This window comes from Echinops telfairi, unplaced genomic scaffold (genome assembly GCF_000313985.2).
Source record: "Echinops telfairi isolate 266 unplaced genomic scaffold, ASM31398v2 ScPeMD7_8;HRSCAF=38, whole genome shotgun sequence".
Classification (NCBI taxonomy): Eukaryota; Metazoa; Chordata; class Mammalia; order Afrosoricida; family Tenrecidae; genus Echinops; species Echinops telfairi.
In genome coordinates this window covers 20,451,218-20,470,661 of record NW_022103905.1, presented here as the reverse complement: position 1 = coordinate 20,470,661, position 19,444 = coordinate 20,451,218, and the positions used below count along the sequence as shown (strand labels likewise).

General features: G+C 39.6%; 1 protein-coding gene across 1 annotated transcript in view; it reads left to right on the top strand.

Annotated features, from left to right (window-relative positions):
- Nucleotides 1-19,444, top strand: part of LOC101647014 (vacuolar protein sorting-associated protein 13C) — a gene marked incomplete at its 5' end in the record, with an annotated part of 60,461 nt that overhangs the window by 37,582 nt on the left and 3,435 nt on the right. Inside the window, 6 exons of the mRNA XM_013006353.3 lie at nt 808-971; nt 2,300-2,345; nt 7,424-7,547; nt 8,175-8,289; nt 14,282-14,370; nt 17,232-17,355. Of these exons, the coding sequence (XP_012861807.3) occupies nt 808-971; nt 2,300-2,345; nt 7,424-7,547; nt 8,175-8,289; nt 14,282-14,370; nt 17,232-17,355 (662 nt within the window). The remainder of the gene's footprint in view (nt 1-807; nt 972-2,299; nt 2,346-7,423; nt 7,548-8,174; nt 8,290-14,281; nt 14,371-17,231; nt 17,356-19,444) is intronic.

Below are 19,444 nucleotides of genomic sequence, written 5' to 3'. Positions count from 1 at the left end.
TGTTTTCGGGTTAGTCTGATGGGGTGCCAACCCCTGGCCCCAAAGTCTATTTTTGGCATTCCCTGGGGACTTAATTGCTGTGTTCCCCTTGCTTTTCTGTTGCACGCCCTTAGTGTTTTGCCTCGGTGTGGCAGGATCAGATCGGGTGCAATTCCCAGTGTCTCCAGTATTGTCCCCTGTAGGGGGCTCTGCCTCTTTTTTGCTGCCCCGCTACTTAACCAAACATGATGTCGTTTTCCAGGAACTGATCTGTCCTGATTACGTACATGCCCAAAGTACATGAAACAATGTCTCACCGTCCTTGCCTTTGGGAATTAGGAAGACCACATTTCTGGATTTTTTTATGTATAAGAGAGAATTGTATAAATGTTAATTTAAAGCAAGAAACCCTTGTGGCCATTAATGAACAGATTGGCAATTAAAATTGTGCAGCCTGTGTGGGAGAAAGACTTGGTTGTCTGCTTCCATAAGGAGTCTTGGTGGCAATGTGGGGTAGGTGTTGGGCTCCTACCTTCTAGTTTTGTGGTTCAAATCCACCTGCTACTGTGCAAGAGAGAGATGAGGATGTCTCTTCCCGTAAAGTTCCACAATCGTGGAAACCCTGTATGACAATGGATTTGAATTTGGTCTATTGGCTTCCATTCGAAAAGACTGCAGCCAAGAAAGCGGTCTCAGGCAGTAGTGTTCTGGTGCACGAGGCCCCCGTGAGTCAGATAGAAGCGATGCACCCGACAATAGCAACAGCTTTAGTTGTATACTGTATATTGTGATCATTGAAACCGTGTGGCTTTTCTGGGCCTGTGGCAGGTGGTGCTGCAGGCGTTGTCTCCAGAATCACAGGCTCTGTTGGGAAAGGGTTGGCAGCAATCACAATGGACAAGGAGTATCAGCAGAAAAGAAGAGAAGAAATGGGTCGACAGCCTAAAGATTTTGGAGACAGCCTAGCCAGAGGAGGAAAGGGCTTGCTGCAAGTAAGTTTCCTGCTGAATCTTCAGGAAATTCTCAACTTTTATATATGTTGTGAAGTGTGCTCTCTAGCTGCTGGTTCAAAATCGGAGCCACTATATGTGACTCCAGGGTTGTTAAGGAGCCGTACAGCTACATTATGGGATTTCTGTTAAGTTTTACCACGAGATCTATTTCCAAAATTCCCAGACTTTGTTTGGCATGTGAACTGGGGTGACACTGTAATGATGGCAGGTGAACATTAGGTGGAAGGAGGAGAAGTAAGAAGCTGAGAGTGTGCTCAGTGATGGTAACTGGAGGGAGGAGGGTGCGTCCGCTCATCCTCGTCAGACCATTCTTAAGAAAAGACGTGCACAAGTTAAGTGTTGCAAACCAGGCATTGTCTTTTATTACTTTTCAGTACCTTAATATACAAATAAAATATGAATACTCTTCTTGTACATAACTAAAACACTACAGATAAAACTAAAATGGTCTTTGGTTGTTTCTCCATTCCTTCTCAGTGGTATGTAAGCTTTTCAATTCAGTCTGTACCTTTCAGTTACCTTTGTACACATTTATGTATGAGAAGCCATATACCCTGGTGGGTTGTGCATTGGGCTGCTAAACCCAAGATCAGCGGGTTGAAACCACCAGCCACTCTGTGGGAGAAAGAGGAGGCATTCTATGCCCATAACAACGTGCACACTAGGAAAAGCACAGGGGCAGCTCTCCTCTGTGCTAGGGGCCCTTTGGGTTGGGATTGATGTGATCGCGGTGAGTTATAGTAGTTAGGGTTACTCGGACATTTGTTAAGGATGTCTACACATTGAGGCTTTCATTTGGGACATAATTTCAGCACACTACTACCACTGGGTGTGTGAAAGGGCTCTGATGTTGTAGCCCACATCCTCTGAAGCACTTTGCTTGTGCTGGGGTGCTCCTTCCACTTTCACTTCCCACAAGCTACGGATGAGCTTTGTTAAATTTCACAATTACATTTTAATGATTATTTGACTTGACTCATTCTACTCACGTAGAAACCAAAAAGAACCATTTGAATCAATCACGGTTCCATAGCTGATCAGTGCCAGAGAGAAATTTACAATCTTTTCAAGTACTTTCTTGTTCTTTCTCATAGAAAATTTTACTCCTACAAGGCAAGTTCATTTAAAATGTGCCATGGTATATAATCTTTTTAGAACCACAATGCATGTTGTTCATATTATGAATTGAGTTCTGAATTTTATTTTTCCTTCGTTATTTTTGCTATGTCGATAGAGACCTCTAGTGGTCAGCTTAAAATTAAGCTCCTCCCATTCAGATGATGCTTTCTGATTGATTTCTCTTCCAGGGAGTTTTTGGTGGTGTGACTGGAATAATAACAAAACCCGTGGAAGGTAAGTTGGGGTTTCACTCCTGTGTCGATCTGAAGGGTTGGAGCATGGTGAACTTACCAGTCATTAGCGCTACTAGATGATTGATTAAGTGATTCACTGACTTTGATTTCATAGTCTCAAAATTATTATGTAATGAATATACAAAAGATTAAGTGGTACATTTTTTTTATTATTCATTTTATTAGGGGCTCATACAACTCTTTTCACAATCCATCCATCCATCCATCCATCATTGTGTCAAGCACATTTGTACATTTGTTGCCATCATCATTCTCAAAACATTTGCTTTCTACTTGAGCCCTTGGGATCAGCTCCTCATTTTTCCCCTCCCTCCCCGCTCCCTCCTCCCTCACGAACCCTTGATGATTTATGAGTTATTATTGTTTTGTCACGTCTCACACTGTCCGACGTCTCCCTTCACCCTAAGTGGTGAACTGTGACCCAGACTTCCCACGCTGTTTTCATCAGGCCTGTGGGTATGTGCTAGGTTCTTCAGCCCTTTATAGCAACTGACGCATTTAAAAAATTATTTTTAAATAACCTCGTTTTCAATTTCCGTAGTAAAATCTCACCTCTCTTCTTCATAGAAATGTATAAGGTGATTCTAAAATCCATATGGAATTTCAGAGTACCCCAGGTAGTCAAAACAGTCATGAAAATGAACGAACTTGGAGAGCTCACGGTTCCCAATTTCGGAACATACTGCGAACTGCTGTGATTAAGATAGCGTCGTGCAGGTATAAGAGCAGACACCTAAACCAGCGGCAAGTTTAGAAACGAACCCTCGTGTGTTCAGTCAGTTGATGCCAAGGTACTTCACATAGGAGATTGTGCTCAGACACCTGGGTACCCACACGTCAAGGCAGGCAGAGAGATACTTCCTCACACTGTTCGCAAAATTTAATCAAATGCGTTATAAACTTAATGTAGGAACTTGAAGGTATGTAATTCCTAGAATAAAATGTAGGGTGAAATCTTTATGACTTTGAGTTAATGAAAACCTTCCTATATAATACACCAAACAGACACATCCTGAAGTGGAGCACTGTCAGTGATAATGTGCACACATCGACATGGAAGACTAGTTAATACAACTATTAAGATTTTTTTATCATGGCATTTAGAATGATTTTTATTCATTAAATTGTCATTTTCATAACACCATGTTCAGTATTTATGGTGGTGGTACACAAATTAATTTTTACAGTAAATTATAAAATATTTATGTTCAAGCATGAACAGAAAAGAGCTCACAAGGATCTTATAAGTAAGCACGTTTTTGTGACCATTTTATAGTTTGTACCTTTTAAAGAATTAAAAATATTATTTTATTCTATACTTAAGTATCTTTCAAGATAATTGTCAAGTAATTTTAAATGGTTGTCCACAATTATAAGATAATTAGGTGGCCTTATAGCGCTCAGAAATGGCTCATTGTTTCTTGCCACAGTAAGATTTCATCTGAGATAGAAAACCCAGTTTAAGCAGTATTTCTAAATCCATGTCACTCATTTAACGCTGCAAAGCTTTAGAATCTGCAAATTTCTCAATTAGCTAAAAACCTGTTTTCATTAAAATTTTTGGAGAGATTTAAACAAGAGCATGATTGAGCGAAACTACATATGCATCAAATCAGCAAAAGAGACTCAATTCAGATCTTTATACTTCAAGCCGTTTGTGCAGGTTGGCTTGGGATGAGGGGCAGGCAGATGAATGAAGACTATCCAGTGGTGCATTGTGTAGAGCAAAACAGGGAGGCACATCCGCTCCTGTGATCGGCAGTTTACCTCTTATAAAGCTTTTTATTACAACCAAAACAAAATCCAGACTAGGCTTTTGGCTGAAGCTGAAGGAAATATTATATTTGGGCCAGATGGTTCGAGAGAAAGTTGACAGGTTAGGTTCAGTTGTTGGGCTCAAGATGACTATCATTGACTGAAAATACTGCATTAATTTTTCAGTTCACCTTCTTGAGTTTTTGGCTGTTGGGGCATTCATATTCCTGTCAGTAGTGGTAGCTGGGCACGATGTACTTCTGCTCTCCGGGTAGTGGAGGCTGTGATTCAGGTGGTCCTTTGTAATCACTGTTTCCTTGAGCTTTGAATTTTCTTCACTCTTCTTGGGGGATGCCCGGCTCCCAAGGGGACGCCGGTCTGGGAGGAGACGGGAGCGAAACCCCGCACCCGATGCCGATTCTGTTCTCTAACTGGAGACCGTCCCAACACAGCACCCAGGCAATTGGGCATCTACCACCTCGGCCCCCGACCTTTCCCGTTGGCTCCGAATCAAGCTCACAACTATAAAGATTTAAGAAGCAGCCACAAATGTCAAAAGATGATGGAATTGAAGATATTTCACCAACTGCTGTAGCCTGGGATTGATCAAACATGCTATCAAAATGCATATATAAATTTCTGGTGATTGGAATGCAAAAGTTGGAGACAAAAAAGGAATTGGTAGTCAGAAAATATGGCCTATGTTATAGAAATGATGCTGTAGATTATATGATTAAATTCATTGAGATTACTGCTATTTCAACAATACAAACGAGATTTTATATGGCCTTACTGGATGAAATACTTAAAAGTTATTTGGGGAAAGAGATTTTGGGAAAAAAACTGTCAGTCAGAACAAAGGTAGGGGCCACTTGTGGAACAAATCATCAGTTTTAATCGTATGAAATTCAAGTTGAAGCTGAGGAAAATTAAACTATGTATGTAAGAGACAAAATATGACCATGAATATATCCCATCTGAATTTAGAGACCATGTCAAGTTGTAAGAAGACATCAAACACGAAGAAAGAAAAACTGAAAATACAAGAAAGAAAGATAAGACCATACTGGATTCTCTAAGGGATTCTGAAACTTGTTCTTAAACATCTAGACGCTACCAGAGCTTAAATTGTGAGCACTTGGTTTGCAGAGGGCTATGATGGATGACAGTGGAAGCCCAAAATCCATTTGCAGGGGCCATACATGCTTTAAGTCTCTGGAAAATCCCCTCTGAGCGTAGTTGAGGGCTGTGAATTGCCCTGTTTTCAGACAGAGCATTATAAAGTTGACTATGGCAGACAAAGGTAATATCATTTGATCACCCCTTTGACTCACTTTATAGCTGTTTCAGTTAAAAAAAAGAAGAGGAAATACATGTGGATTAAGCCCCTGGTGAATCCCCTCCGACCATGGATCAGGGATGTGAATCGTCTTGCCAACATGCAGACTGCATTAGAAAGTGGATTGTTGCAGATGTAGTTAGGTTAAATTGTAGCACTCTATCATTTGATCTCCCTATGATCCATTTAAATTTGTCCTAGTTTTTAATATTTTTACCATTTTTTGATTGAAGTTTTTATCTTTTTTACTGTTTTTTTTTAATGGTTTTCTTTATATGAAATCGAGGACAGTAAATCTATAGAGATAGTAACTGGATTAATGGTTCCTTGCTCAAAGGGTGTCTTGGGAAGGCAAAGTGAAGTATTTTAACATGTGCACGCATTTGGAATTAGAAAAGCAGAGGTAAAAGCACATTTGACATTTCTCAAACTGAAGTGAAAATTCAAGTCTTGAGTTGTAATATTGAAGGATTCAGTGAGGAAACTTGAATGGTGCAGAAAGCATCAAAGAAGACAGAAAGGGATAGATACCAGAGTTACTGTATCAGAAAGAATCGGCCAGTATTCAGCCGGCTCAGGATTAACATATAATCAAGAACCAAGGGTACTGAGGGAAGACACCCTTTGAAATCTGTTTAGCATTTACTTTATTATTTCTTTCATTCACTTTATTTATTTTCAAGTTTTATTGGTATATCATTTACATATCAAACAATCCAATAGTTCAGGCACATAAAGAGATGTACCATCATCACCAAAATCCGTTTTAGAACACTTTTTCAATCTTGTACTCATCATTAGCTCCTCATTTCCCAACCTTCCCTGCCGTGTCCCCAAGGAACCAATTAAAAAATAGACTGAGGCTATTAAGATTTTATCTCAAAAACGTTGACATGTTCTCCAAAGGAGGACCCAGCCCCGGAGGGAAGGCGTCAGGCTTGGCAAAGTAGAAGGTCAGTGGGAAAGATGAAGATGCCCAGAAAGAAGGATTGGCACAGGGGCTGCAGCCGTGGCCTCCAGCAGGTCAGCGACTGGAGAGTGAAGCGGGCCTGGGCCGTTGTTCAGACGGCTACATGAGTTAGAACTGACTAGATGTCACCCACCAATCAGGGTGTTTCAGTGGGATGTGGAAGATGCGAAGTGTAAAATGGTGTAACACTTTGTAAAACAATCTGGCAGTTCTTCAGGAGGTGTACATAAAGTAACTTTATGTCAACAGAAATCCTACTCTTAGATATGTTTCCTATAGAAAGGAAAACATCTTTACACAAAGACCTTTACAGGAATGCTCAGAGCAGTATTATTCTTAAAATTAAAAAACTGGGAGGAACCCAAATGTCCATCTCTTGGAGAGTAGTTAAGTAGAAGGTTATCTATGCATGTAGTAGAATATTATTCGGCCATAAATAGGAACTGAAGTGCTGATACGTTTCACTAAATGGATGTACCTTAAAAACAGTGAAACTTTTTGTTTTTTTTACCAAGCCAATTCCAAAAGACATTTGTATGAAATGTCCAGAATTCATCCAAAGTCTATAGAGACAGAAAGTAGGCTAGGAAAGATGGAAGAAGGGTAGTTAGATGCTTAGGACTGGTGTAGAGAGAGATTGGGGGAAATGAGCAGTGATTGCTCAGGGCCACTTTTGGAAATGGTTGCTTGTACTGTAACACTGCATATACTAAAAACCATTTAATTTACACAACTTCCACTCATAGCTACTGATTTGTACAGCCTCACAGTTTCAGGTCTGAGGTGGAGCCAAGTAATTTGCTTTTCTGATGTGGTCCATGCTTTGAGAGCTAGTATCTTATTATGCTAGGGTTACATTTAACTTCTTTGGAAAGCCAAAGCCTAGAAGCCACCTGGGGCAAACAGCTCAGTACCTGGCTCGGGTGTTTGTTGCATTCAACTTACTTATTTTAAAAGATATCTTTATTTATTCATTGTATTTGCCTTTCTAAAGGTGCCAAAAAAGAGGGAGCTGCTGGATTCTTTAAAGGAATTGGAAAGGGGCTTGTGGGTGCTGTGGCTCGTCCGACAGGGGGCATCATAGACATGGCTAGCAGCACCTTCCAAGGAATTCAGAGGTAATTGAGTACATACTGTGTGTAAGGTCTGGGTCTGTGTGCTAATTGGTTCGAGGACACATTACTAGGTTAGCTCCTTTGCCTGTAAGCATCTTAGAGATTGATGGAAAGCAATGGCAGGTTCACATAGTTGAGTGCAACCAGAAAGGTCAAGACCTTTTTTATGGTTTGATTTTTCATTCCTTCAGCAAGTGTTTTCTGGTACCTATTGTATGCCAGGCAAGGAGTAGACAACCGGTCGTCGTTGTTGTTGCTACTTGGTGCTCTTGAGTGGGCTTCGAGTCGTTAGTGACTCCATATCATCACTTCTGTGCTGTTAGAAGCTGTGTCACCATACCAGCACGTTTTAGCTGAGCTCCCAGACTAGGGCAGACTAGGACAGCCTCGGGTCTGCTTCTATTTTTTGATATTTTCTTTAAAAAATGTTTAAAAGTGCAGGTGTGGGGGAGTCGAACAGACTTGTTTATAATATCTGTTGCGTCATTTTGTTCAAGCTATTTTAAGTTACTTTGATTGCTTTCTCAAATCCTGATGTACTGTGAGATGTAACACAGTTTAATCAATGTATACGTGCACACCACTTTGAAAGGCTCTGGCATATTTTGTTTTGTTCTTTGCTTTATGTAGGGCAGCAGAATCAACTGAGGAAGTGTCCAGCCTCCGTCCCCCTCGCCTGATTCACGAGGATGGCATCATCCGGCCATACGACAGGCAGGAGTCTGAGGGCTCTGAGTTATTTGAGGTGAGTTTTATTCTTTATGGTCATGACCAGGATTTTATTATTTTTGAAGTTCCTAATTCATGAACTTCATTGAGCTTGCACTAGGAACATGGTTTGTAGAGTAGGATTTCAATATCTGGTCTTGTTGTAGCATAGTATGGGAAATGAAAATGGCTTTTCATTTTCACAAGAGCGCAGTGTTTTGGCACAGAAAGGAAGACCATAGAAGCAGCTGTGGGCTGTCTGACCCTTTCCGTGGCAGCTCATTTAGTTACTGTTGTTAACCCTGGGTCACTGGAAAATGCTTCCTTTTCCTGGAACCGAATTAGTTTATTTGTATGTTTTTAAACTTTAATTTTTTAAAAAGATTTTTTCTTATATTTTAGATTTAACTACTGCATTTAATTGATATGTGTATGTTTATAAATTACTGTTCTCCCTCCATGACGACTTTCTTCCAAAAGAAGTTTATTTATAGTTTCATACTTTGATTTTTAAATAAAGTGATTGATTCTTCATTGTTCTTAGCCTTTGGATTTTATTGTATGTGATTAGATTTTATCTTTCTGCATGCTTCTAACTTTATTTTCTTTCTTTTTCTGCCTACACAGCAAGAACTGGAAATACAGGAGTAAATGTTTCCTATACTACTACTTGATTTCATCCTTAAAAATCAAAACTGTGGTTATTAGTTGACTATCTTTGAATTATGTAGGTTGAGGGTCAATTTTCATGTTATATAACAAGTCTCACCTTCATGGGACTCTTCTGTTAGTAGGGGCTCGACTATGAATAAAGCCGGTGGCATTCCTGGTAATTCTGTACAGAAATAAGAGATCAACATAAAGATTCAAGATGTAGGGAATCAGCTCTCTTCTCCATTGAGTGGCTTGAAAGACTTTATTGAGCTCTAGAAGCACCTGTTTTGTTATCATTTAAAATTTTTTAATCTTTTCGTATGATAGTCATGTGAATTTCAGGTAAAATTTTTTTTTAAAGGGACAATTATGTTCAAATCTAGTGACTGTGTCCCTTATGTTTGTGAATCCTAATGATGGAATTCCATACTTGTTGTTTCATAAACCATCTTAGTTTACTGAACTTACGAGACTTGGGTAGAAAATGCCATCTATGTTGGATCTGGAATTAGACCTCAGAGAAGAGTTGGTACATGAATTTTGAGAATATTTCCTGCACTCTTTGTTGTTGTTGTTGTTTTAACTGCTCAGTGCTCTTGCTAAATAAACAGCAATCATTTTATAGTTATGTTATACTGCATCAGTCCCAGCTTTTAGTATTTATGCTTGACAAAAATTGAATCTCCTTGTTGGTGATATTTATTTCATGATTGTTAAGATTTGATTAATATAAATAGAAGTTGAACATCTAATTAGAGAAATTACTTATGTGATACTTGCATATATAGACATCATTTTTATAAGCCAACAATATTTGCTTTTAAGTCCTGACAAAGGATTCATTATCTTAATGAGTAAAAAAGACTAAATTATCATTTTGATACTAATGTTTCCATAGTTGATTTTCAGAATGATAAGTGATGGTTAGATTTTTTTTTTTAGTAGACGATAGGAGTGTTTCATTTGACGTAGCAGTATTTAAGTATTTAGTTAGCAAATTTCCTGCATTCTGCAATTGAAACCAAAGTAAAAACTTATATTTAATGTGTAGTATATTTGAAGGGAATGAAAGTATTAGTTGTAACTGTTAATTTGGAGTATACTAGGTACACCAAGAAAACTGGATCCCCCCCCCCAAAAGCTAGACATTTAAGTTTTTTTACAAAACAATCTTATCACCATCTTTAAAGTATTCTCTATTATACTTAATACATTTGTCAAATCTGTGATTCCATTCTTGGAAACATTTTTCAGACTCATCTGTTTGAATGGCTGACAGCCCTTCCATGTTTTTATCTTCACATCTTGTACGGCTTCAAATCACTGTCCTTACATAGCCTTCTTCATTTGCTAAAACAAAAGAAGTCACATGGAGTGAGGTCAGGTGTGTGGAGCAAGAGAAGGCATGCTGGTTTTTTGCCTCAAAGTGGTGCACTGAGATGGCTGCATGAGCAGCTGCATGGTTGTGGTGGCAAAACCTGTCCCCCTCTGCCACAAATCAGGCCTTTTTGTCATGAACTGTTACACAATCTTTTCAGAACCTCTAAATAGAAAGCTTGATTAACAGTCTGACCAAATGCACTACAAGTAGACATTTTCATCTGTTTGGTAAGTTGATGGACATCCACAACAAGATTTGTCATCAATTGACATTTCACGTTTTTTGAAATGAGAAAACTTCTTGTACATAGAGTTTTTCCCATAGTGCTGTCCTTGTAAGCTGCATTCAACTTCACAACAGTTTCTGCGGCATTTTTTCCCGAGCAGGAAACAAAATTTCACAACTGCACGCTGGTTTCTAAATCAGCCATCACAAAAAATGAGATTCGAGTGAAACAGCTTTTATGAAAAAATTCACTGTGACCAGAGAGAACCTTCCCACGTGATGCCACTGGGTGCATTAACTCAGAGGAAGTTGCTCGATGCTTGCCTAGTGGTAGAAATGTGAAGCAATGCTCTCCCCAACACGATTCTATTTTTGGGGGGCAGGGGGAGGGGCGGAGGATCCCCTTGTATATGATTTTTGAAAAGTATAAATTGAAGCAAGAGTGACATCCAAAGATAGCTTGGAACTGTATTTGGCAAACTTTTCTTGTGCCTAGATAACTGGGTTACAAAACTGTTGCATACATATAAAATTTTCCGTGAGGCTCAAGCACACTAGCTAATTAAATATATTGCTTAAATCATCACTAATAATTACTGCCCCTTCTTAGGTAAATGTAATGATTTTTAATTTTCCTGGATATATTTAGATTTCAATAAGACTGTTTTTGAGAACTCTGTTAGCTCATTAAATTTTTCTTCTTTGTGTTTTTCTGTTAGTGTTACCTTTTCCCATATGACTGTGATTTCTAAAAACTACATGTTATAAAACACTACTAATAGGAAACCTTTTAGTATTTTAGCAAATTACATAGTCATCTTGGGTTTTTTTGTGTGATTTTTGTATGATATTAGACAAACTTTTTAACTTATTGTTATGGCCACTAGAAGAAGGAGAATGGTTGTATACGAATGAGAAATTTTGTTTTTTTCCTCCCATGGTTATTAGCAAGATAAGGCAAGGATGATTAAAACTCAAGCTATTTCATTTGTTATTGACCTTGCTTTGATCAGTTAGTTGGATAACATATATTTGTTATTGTCTGTTGCATGTTCTCCCCTTTGTACATCCAAAGACTTCTATCCTTAAGGGACCAACTGTAACAAAATATCAATATTAAGAAAGCACTGCATTATAAAATGGTATTTTCCTAGACCTTGGGTTTGGGAACATGATAAATAATTTATTTGTGGGTGTTTTGATTTACCCCTTTTCTTTCCCCTAGTTTTCTCCGGTGCTCTTTACTAACAAGGCTTTGAACGTTGCAAAGTCATCCAGTATGTTTTCATAGCACATAATTCCTGTTTAGTCTCTCTTCTCCTAGGATAATCACTCTATGTTTTTTTAAAATCGTTTTACTGGGGGCTCGTACAGCTCTTAGCACAATGCATATATCCATCTATTGTGTGAAGCACATTTGTACATATGTTGCCATCATCATTCTCAAAACATTTTCTTTCTATTTGAACCCTTGGTATCAGCTCATTTCTCCCCTCCCCCACCCTCCTTCTCTCATGAACCCTTGATAATTTATCATTTTTTTCCTGTTTTACACTGACTGTTATCTGTAGATCTTTGTGATGGTTTCCCCTCCCCGCCCCCTCTTGGCATTGCTACCATATTATTTTACATGTTCTTTCCGCTTCCCGGACATCTCAGTTCTCGCGTTGCGGTCCACTGTGGTCCCCTTGTTGGCATATCCGTTCTTCACTGTGGCATTAACATTGTTTCCCTTAGTTTACTAACACACGATGAACCTCGAAATGGAATTACCAAGTTAAGAGATTTTGCTAAATATTGCCAAGTTATTAAATGTGAATTCTGGGAGTGATCTTGAATACTTTGGTAACTAATCTTGACTACTGTTCTAGGACCTTAATATCTTAATCTCAGAAGGCAGTATATTTCAGCAGCACTGACAATCAGCTTTTTTAAAATAGTGCTTCATGCAAAAGAAAGATGGCACTGCCTGCTTGCGTAATGATTTACAGTCTTGGGAACCCAGACCGACAGCTCTACTCTGTCCTGCCGGGTTGCTGTCAATGGAAACCAGCTCAGTGGCTGTGGGATTGGGTTGTAGGTGGCACAGAGAGACGCATTAAAGCTCTGGGATCAGCCACCACCGCCGAAGGAAGCACTGTTGCTTCTGGCGTTGCTTAAAATTCAGTGGCCAAGAGATTTGGTTGCTATGCAACACATCCATTGCCCCTGTTTTTTAAGGGGGAGATTATGTTTCTAGTAGGGCTTCAACCCATGGTTTTTCCTCTTTCTGTTAGCTACGGTTCACTCAAATTTTAACAATTCAGATGTGCTTCAGTTTCATTTCTGAGCCCATAAAGGAACTGGGAAGAGCCAAGTGGAGCCCTGGTGTGAAGTGCGGTCCTCTGTCAACAAGAACAAACAGGCGATGGAGAGGGGGTTAATCGCTGTTGGTCACTTTCAGAGATGAAAATTAGTCCTCTAAATAATTAGATTTGCTTCCCATTTTCCCCTTAGAAGAAGAAGTAAGGCATAAATAATAATGATTTGTATCTAATTCACACAGCCAAAATATAAAACGTGACTATTGATGTGAAAACTGGACTCTTCTCTGATACTCATTCTGAAGATGAACCTCCAATTCTTCCCCAGAGACTTATCTTCCTGCTTATGACTTTTGTAATCCTAAGGGAATGACGGACCAAGTGCACTTAGCCATTGAGTTGATAATGTTTCCGTGTGCTGTCCTTGCTTATGATCTTAACCTTTTAATGATATTGTATTCTTGGTTGTACATTTTTAAGGTTTTATTTATTAGGTATTTATTAAGTGTACTTATATTCTGCATTTTCAAGTATTTTATCTCCTGATCTATAATCACACATTGTAAAGTCAATATAATATTTTATTAGCACTCTATAGAATAATAATTTTATTTTGTTTTTAATGTCAATGTATTGACTAGTGTAAGTCATAATCAGTTTGAAAGAGTTGAAAAGGAAAATAAATGTACTTTAATGTGATACCCTTTATACTTGCATGTATATGTCCTTAGCAATCAATACTGCCAGCTCTTTTGAAATTGAGAAATTTTTCATGTTTGCATTAATCCTGTCATTACATTTTCTTTTTCTGTGTCAGCAATGTAATTCCATACAGAAATGTGCTTCTCATGCATGTTTAATCTGTAAAACGAAAACAGTAAATATAAGTGTTCCTGGACTCTTGTATGTGTGTAATATGGGCCTCTATGAAAGTCAATGGTTCCTAACCTTTGAGGGAGATCATAGATCCTTAAAAAAGAAAAGCTGACACCAAAGATGATCGCTCCTCTGAAAAAAGTTGCAGCAGCACAGTTTCAGGTTGTGTATTCTGTTGCACTAGGTTCACAGATCCCTACTGTGACAATGTAGCAGATGTTAGGCTATGTCACGATCATGTGTCGATTTTCTATTCATATGTACTTATATGCTTATTAATGGAAATGTGTGATGGGTTCTGGTAGATATTTTAAAGTGTTTCAAAGTTATGATGTCACGAAATACATTTTACCTGGAAAATCACTTGGTAAGCATTTAATATATATATTTGTCTTCTAAGACAATGGAAGTTAATTTATGAACATGATACACGTATTTTGTAGTGTCATAGGTTAATATGTAGAAGTGTGCTTTGGTTTTTAATAAAGCTTTATTAAAATTAACTAGCACCTTTATCATAATTAACTAATACAAACCATTGAACTACTATTTGGATGTTTTCCCAAGTCTTAAGCCGGTTTCCTTTTCAGAACCGCGTCAAGAAGCTAGAAGAAGAGACCTACAGATACCACTGTAGCATCCCAGGAGCTAAGAAGTCAACTCTCATGGTTACAAATAGGTACTGACTTCAAGTGAGGTGTTAAAAGTTGACTTGTTTTATCGTAGATGAAAACACTACTCCTGCCACTCCTGCCTTTTTTGGTTGCCATTGGCTTGACAGGGTTTCCTTCATCTTCTGATCCCGTTTGTGTTGGTGAGTTTGAGGTGTAGCTCTTGAAGACAGCCCATTGATGACTCGTTTCCTAATGCAGTCTGGTGCTTAGTCTTTTGATTGGTGCATTTAATCCATTATTGTTATTGTTGATAAATGTGAATTGGTTGGTGTCATTTTGTAGTATTTGTATTTGGTACTTTGGGTGTGTGTGTGTTTATTTTTGTCTTTGTTCTCCCTCTAGATCTGCGGTGTTTTTCAGTGTGTTGGTTTCTGGGAGGCATTGTACATTGTGGTGGTTCATGTTTGTGTACTGTTGTTGATTTTCTGACCATAGAGATCCAGTTAATATATATTTTTTAATGCTTGTTTTGTTTGTGTGAATTTTAAGTTTTCTTGGTTTGGGAGCACTTCTATTTCTCCTTCATGTGTGCTGGGTTCTGGGTTGGCAGTTGCTTTCTCTCAAGTTCAGCCTATGTTGCTCCGTTGTTGTCTTCCTGCTTGCCTAGTTTCTCTTGAGATGTCCGAGCTGACCCTTGTAGGACTTCCTTTGTAAGTAAAGTTCTTTGTCTCTAGCTTCCTTCAAGATTCTCTCCTTTTCCTTGAACTTGGATAATTTGACTTGGTAGTTTTTTTCCTGGATTTTAGTCTATTTTGGGTTCTCTGTTACCTGAATAGTTCTTGTCTCCTCCTCTGTGATATTAGGGAAATTTTCAACCGGGAGTTCGCTTAGTGTTTTCTCTGCAGATGTTTGAGTCTTCCCATTCCAGGGTCCCAGTGAAACATAGGTTGTTTCTCTTGATGGTGTCCCACCTCAGTCTTATCTTTGGAGACTTTTGCATATTTGGTTGATTGTTTCGCTTGTTGGCTGTAATTCTTGTGGTTATCTTTGAGTTCATGGATTTTTCTTTTCTTCCATATTTTCCCTGGTCCTTGTACCATGTTTTTTTCATTTTTCTTTATCTCTCTGTTTATCAAGTGGGTTTCTTTAGGATGTGAGGTTTGTAGTATCTCAGTTTCTTCCTTTGTTATTCAGGGGTCATCCCTAGATCTCCTGTTGGGTCCTACACATCATTCTTTTATACTGTATTTTTGGTACTTCCTTTTTCTTTGATTTACCCTAAATTAATTCCCACAAAGTGGTAGTTGTTGACTAATAAGTTTTAGAACCGTCTGAGTGATGTGTTTTGTAGGATTAGGGAAGTAGGGATTAGGGTTAGAGAAAAGTATTGACAGCAGGAAAAATCTGCATGATATCCCTCAATAAATAAAATAGTTGCCTGGGTAGGAGAGGAAGGAAGGGTGGAAGATAGGAGTCAAACTGCTAGACCAGCCTGCGTCTTTAAAGAGAAGCTTAATCAGAAGAAGTGAACGCATTCACAGCATTATCTAGACAGAAGTGTCTGGACTTGGTAAATAATCATGTCGTCCCTTTTCCTCATGTATTCCAAGTGTCTTCATTCGCCTTGGTGAAGTTGTGCTGACCTCACTTGGACCCAGGACTGCCTCTCCCATCACCCTTTCTTCTTCACTAGCACGGCCGCGATCGAGGCTCTCGTTGTCTCCTGAGTCGGCTACTACAGTAACTTCCTACTGGGATGGTTTGCTGCCAGTCTGTGCCACCTCTCACCATTTACTGAGCCGAGGTTTCCCAGGACCTGTGTGTTCGAGTCGGAATGCCATGAAGGGTGTTTGTGTGTGGGTGGAGGTGGTGGTGGTAAATCAGAAAAAGAAACCCCAACAGCACACACACATTCTCTCTCTCCAAAGTCCAACCCCAGTGGACTTTATCTTTCCTCGGTATTCATTCGGCACTCCACCTACAGATTTGCATATAACCCAAATGGAGCTCCCCCTTTGCACAACTGTGCCTTTCAGTGCACTCTCCCTCTTTTCTGTGGGTTATCACGTCCTTTTCCCCATAGAGAATTCCCTCCGTTCAAGAATTGGCTCTGCAGTCACCAGCTTTAGGAACATGCCGGTCCCTCTGTACTGTGCCCCCAAGACTTTCCTTGTACAGAGCTCACCTGACCGTGCTGCAGCACTCACTCAGTGTGTCTTTCTCCTGCTAGCCGAGGAAGCCCCAGGCCTGTGTCTCCTAGATGTTATGTGTCAGATTCACCAACAACCCTTTTTACTTTTTTGGTTTCCCTTTCTGGTATTGGAACTTCAAACCAACGGTGGCTGTCTCAGTAATTTCTCTTGATAAGACACTAAAGAGACTGTGGATGTCTCTTCAGGGTGTATATGTTTTATTTCTGTTTATTGCAGAAGAAGGCAGCTCAGGGTGGTGTGATGTTAATGCTGAAGTGTTTAAGTCTGATATTGATTAGTCAGCCTAAACTGAATCTTTGCTGACATTTCCCACATCCTCATTCTTGACTAGAAGACACCAGTGACTGACAGGAACGAGCAATCGATAGTTTTCCCGGTAAAGCATGTTGAGGGACTTCTACCTTTATTGCTCCCCAGGTGAGAGCGCAGCCTGCTCCTGAAGTATTTTGTTATCCTTTTTTTCACCTTACCAACAAAATGAACGACTGTTACTTTCCTGAATTCTGTGAGATTGGCAGAAGGGGTTTTTGAAAGTCGGCTTTGTTACTTGTTAGGTATGCTCTATTTCCTCTTTATCTGGCTTCAAAAAAAAAAAAAAGCAAGTTATTTTTCTTTTCAAGTGCTAAGTTCCATTTTTACTAAGTTACCTTTGCCATTAACAGAGTGAGTTAGCTGTCTTGAACATTCATAATTTATTGCCTTTTCCCAAACAGGCGAGTGATGTGTATAAAGGAAGTTGAGATCCTGAGCCATATGTCCATTGACTGGCAGTGTTCATTTGAGGATTTCCTGTGTCCTCCTAGTGTTGATGAGAATCTGCTAAAAATTTCGGCGAAGGTAAGAAAAGAGGAAACACAACTTTAGGGTCGAGAGTATAGGCCAATGCTTTCAGACCCTATTTTGCAATGAACTGTGCACAGTTGTGAAAGAGATGATTCTTAACTAGTATTGTTACATGCTGCTATATAAGGGGTGATGCCATCAATTTATTTAACTATCCTTTATTTTCTGTGATGGCAGAGGCGTGAAATAGCACTATCTGCTGAAAGAATTAAGCTGTTGTTACTTCTTTTTGGTAGATTCGAGCCCAACTTAATAGAAGATTTTTTAACTTTTGTCTTTTTAAAATTTCATCAGGGCACTCATTTTATTATTATTTGTAGGGGGAGGTCAGATGCTTGCAGGCATCCTCCCTGAGGGTGATCATTTGCCAGACTGCAGTGGGTCGCTCCCTGCTGTTAAAGACAATGCACAGGCCTGCAGTCATCTATTTGGTTCCTGTAGGTGGGGTTTACACCCTACTGATAATGGTTCCTATCAATCCGTCTGCCATCCTGACTCTAGGATCCACCCATCTTGTCACATGTATACCCCCAATCCATCCTCTTCCTATTGCGTGTTATGTCCCTAGACCACCCCCTCTCGTTGCTGTATAACCTATAGTGCAACCCCTTCCTGTGATGTATGTCTTTACCTGTAATTAGTGGGCTTGCACACCCCCAAAAGGTATATAGGCCTAAGTTAGCAATAGAGATCTTTCTTCTCTCCTCTCCTCTCCTCTCCTCTCCTCTCCTCTCCTCTCCTCCCCTCCCCTCCCCTCTCCCTGCACCTCCCTTGACCTCACCTTGGCTCCCTCTCCTCCCCTGTTTCCATTTCCCTTTGTCCTCCTTCCCTTCCCCCTCTCCACGTGGACCACCAAGCCAGGCTGAGGTGAGCAATGCTACCATGAAATGTGTCTGACTCCATTATTGTAATATCTTTTTTATCTCTCATGCTCGCGATGACTTTAATATATTGATATATCTCAACCCTGTAATTGTGCTTACTGAACCCATGGTTTGTGATGGGGAGCTGGCCTCCCACCTCCTACTACAATTATTATCTATCTCTTAGTCCTTAGGTAATTATCAGTAGGTGCTTTGGTGTAAATAAGTATATATCTGGAATATCTTATGTTTTGTCATCTTTGGCATTTATAGAATACTGATATAATGTAAGTATGGACCAATACTGTCACATCTCTCTTCCCTATGTTACATCTTGTCCTATCGAGGAGCTTTAATTAGCAAAAATGATATCCCATAGTTTGTGTAGTCCTCAGATACCCTTTCTTTGAAATATAAGATTTTTATTATATATGTTATAAACTCTTTTGCATTCTTTAAAAAACAGACCACAAATTATCATTCTAAAGATAGTAATCTCAAAGCATATTTTTTTCCCTAAATGAAAATGATGATTGCGCTATTAACTCTGGAACACATTTACCATAAAACTTAATAGTTATGAAATACAAGCACTCTTATTCTTTCCTTTGTATGACTTTTCTTTTCATGGAAGTTTACACATAAAAGGAGCTACCACGCTACCACACCACAGTATGACCTCACGTGGGGAGTCACAATTCAGATGTCTCCCGCAGCTTAACCTTCAGCTTAAAAAATAGGCCTAAACAGTGTAGAGCACTTCTGGGAGGCAGGCACACCTAAGGCCCATCAGCCACAGGAGATGAGCAGGGCAGCCTGTGCTCGGAAGGCAGGAGGCCGGAAAGAAGGGCAAATGGAGTGGGAAGCACGGGGAGGACGTGGGATCACGTGTAGCATTGCAAACAGTGTTGTGAGACAAAGCGTGGACCAGTTGCTGAATGGAAACGGGGATCACGTGTAGCACTGCAAACAGTGTTGTGAGACAAAGCGTGGACAATTGCTGAATGGAAACGGGGATCACGCTGTAGCACTGCAAACAGTGCTGTGAGACAAAGCGTGGACCAGTTGCTGAATGGAAATGGGGATCACGTGTAGCACTGCAAACAGTGTTGTGAGACAAAGTGCGGACCAGTTGCTGAATGGAAACGGGGATCACGTGTAGCACTGCAAACAGTGTCGTGAGACAAAGCGTGGACCAGTTGCTGAATGGAAACGGGGAT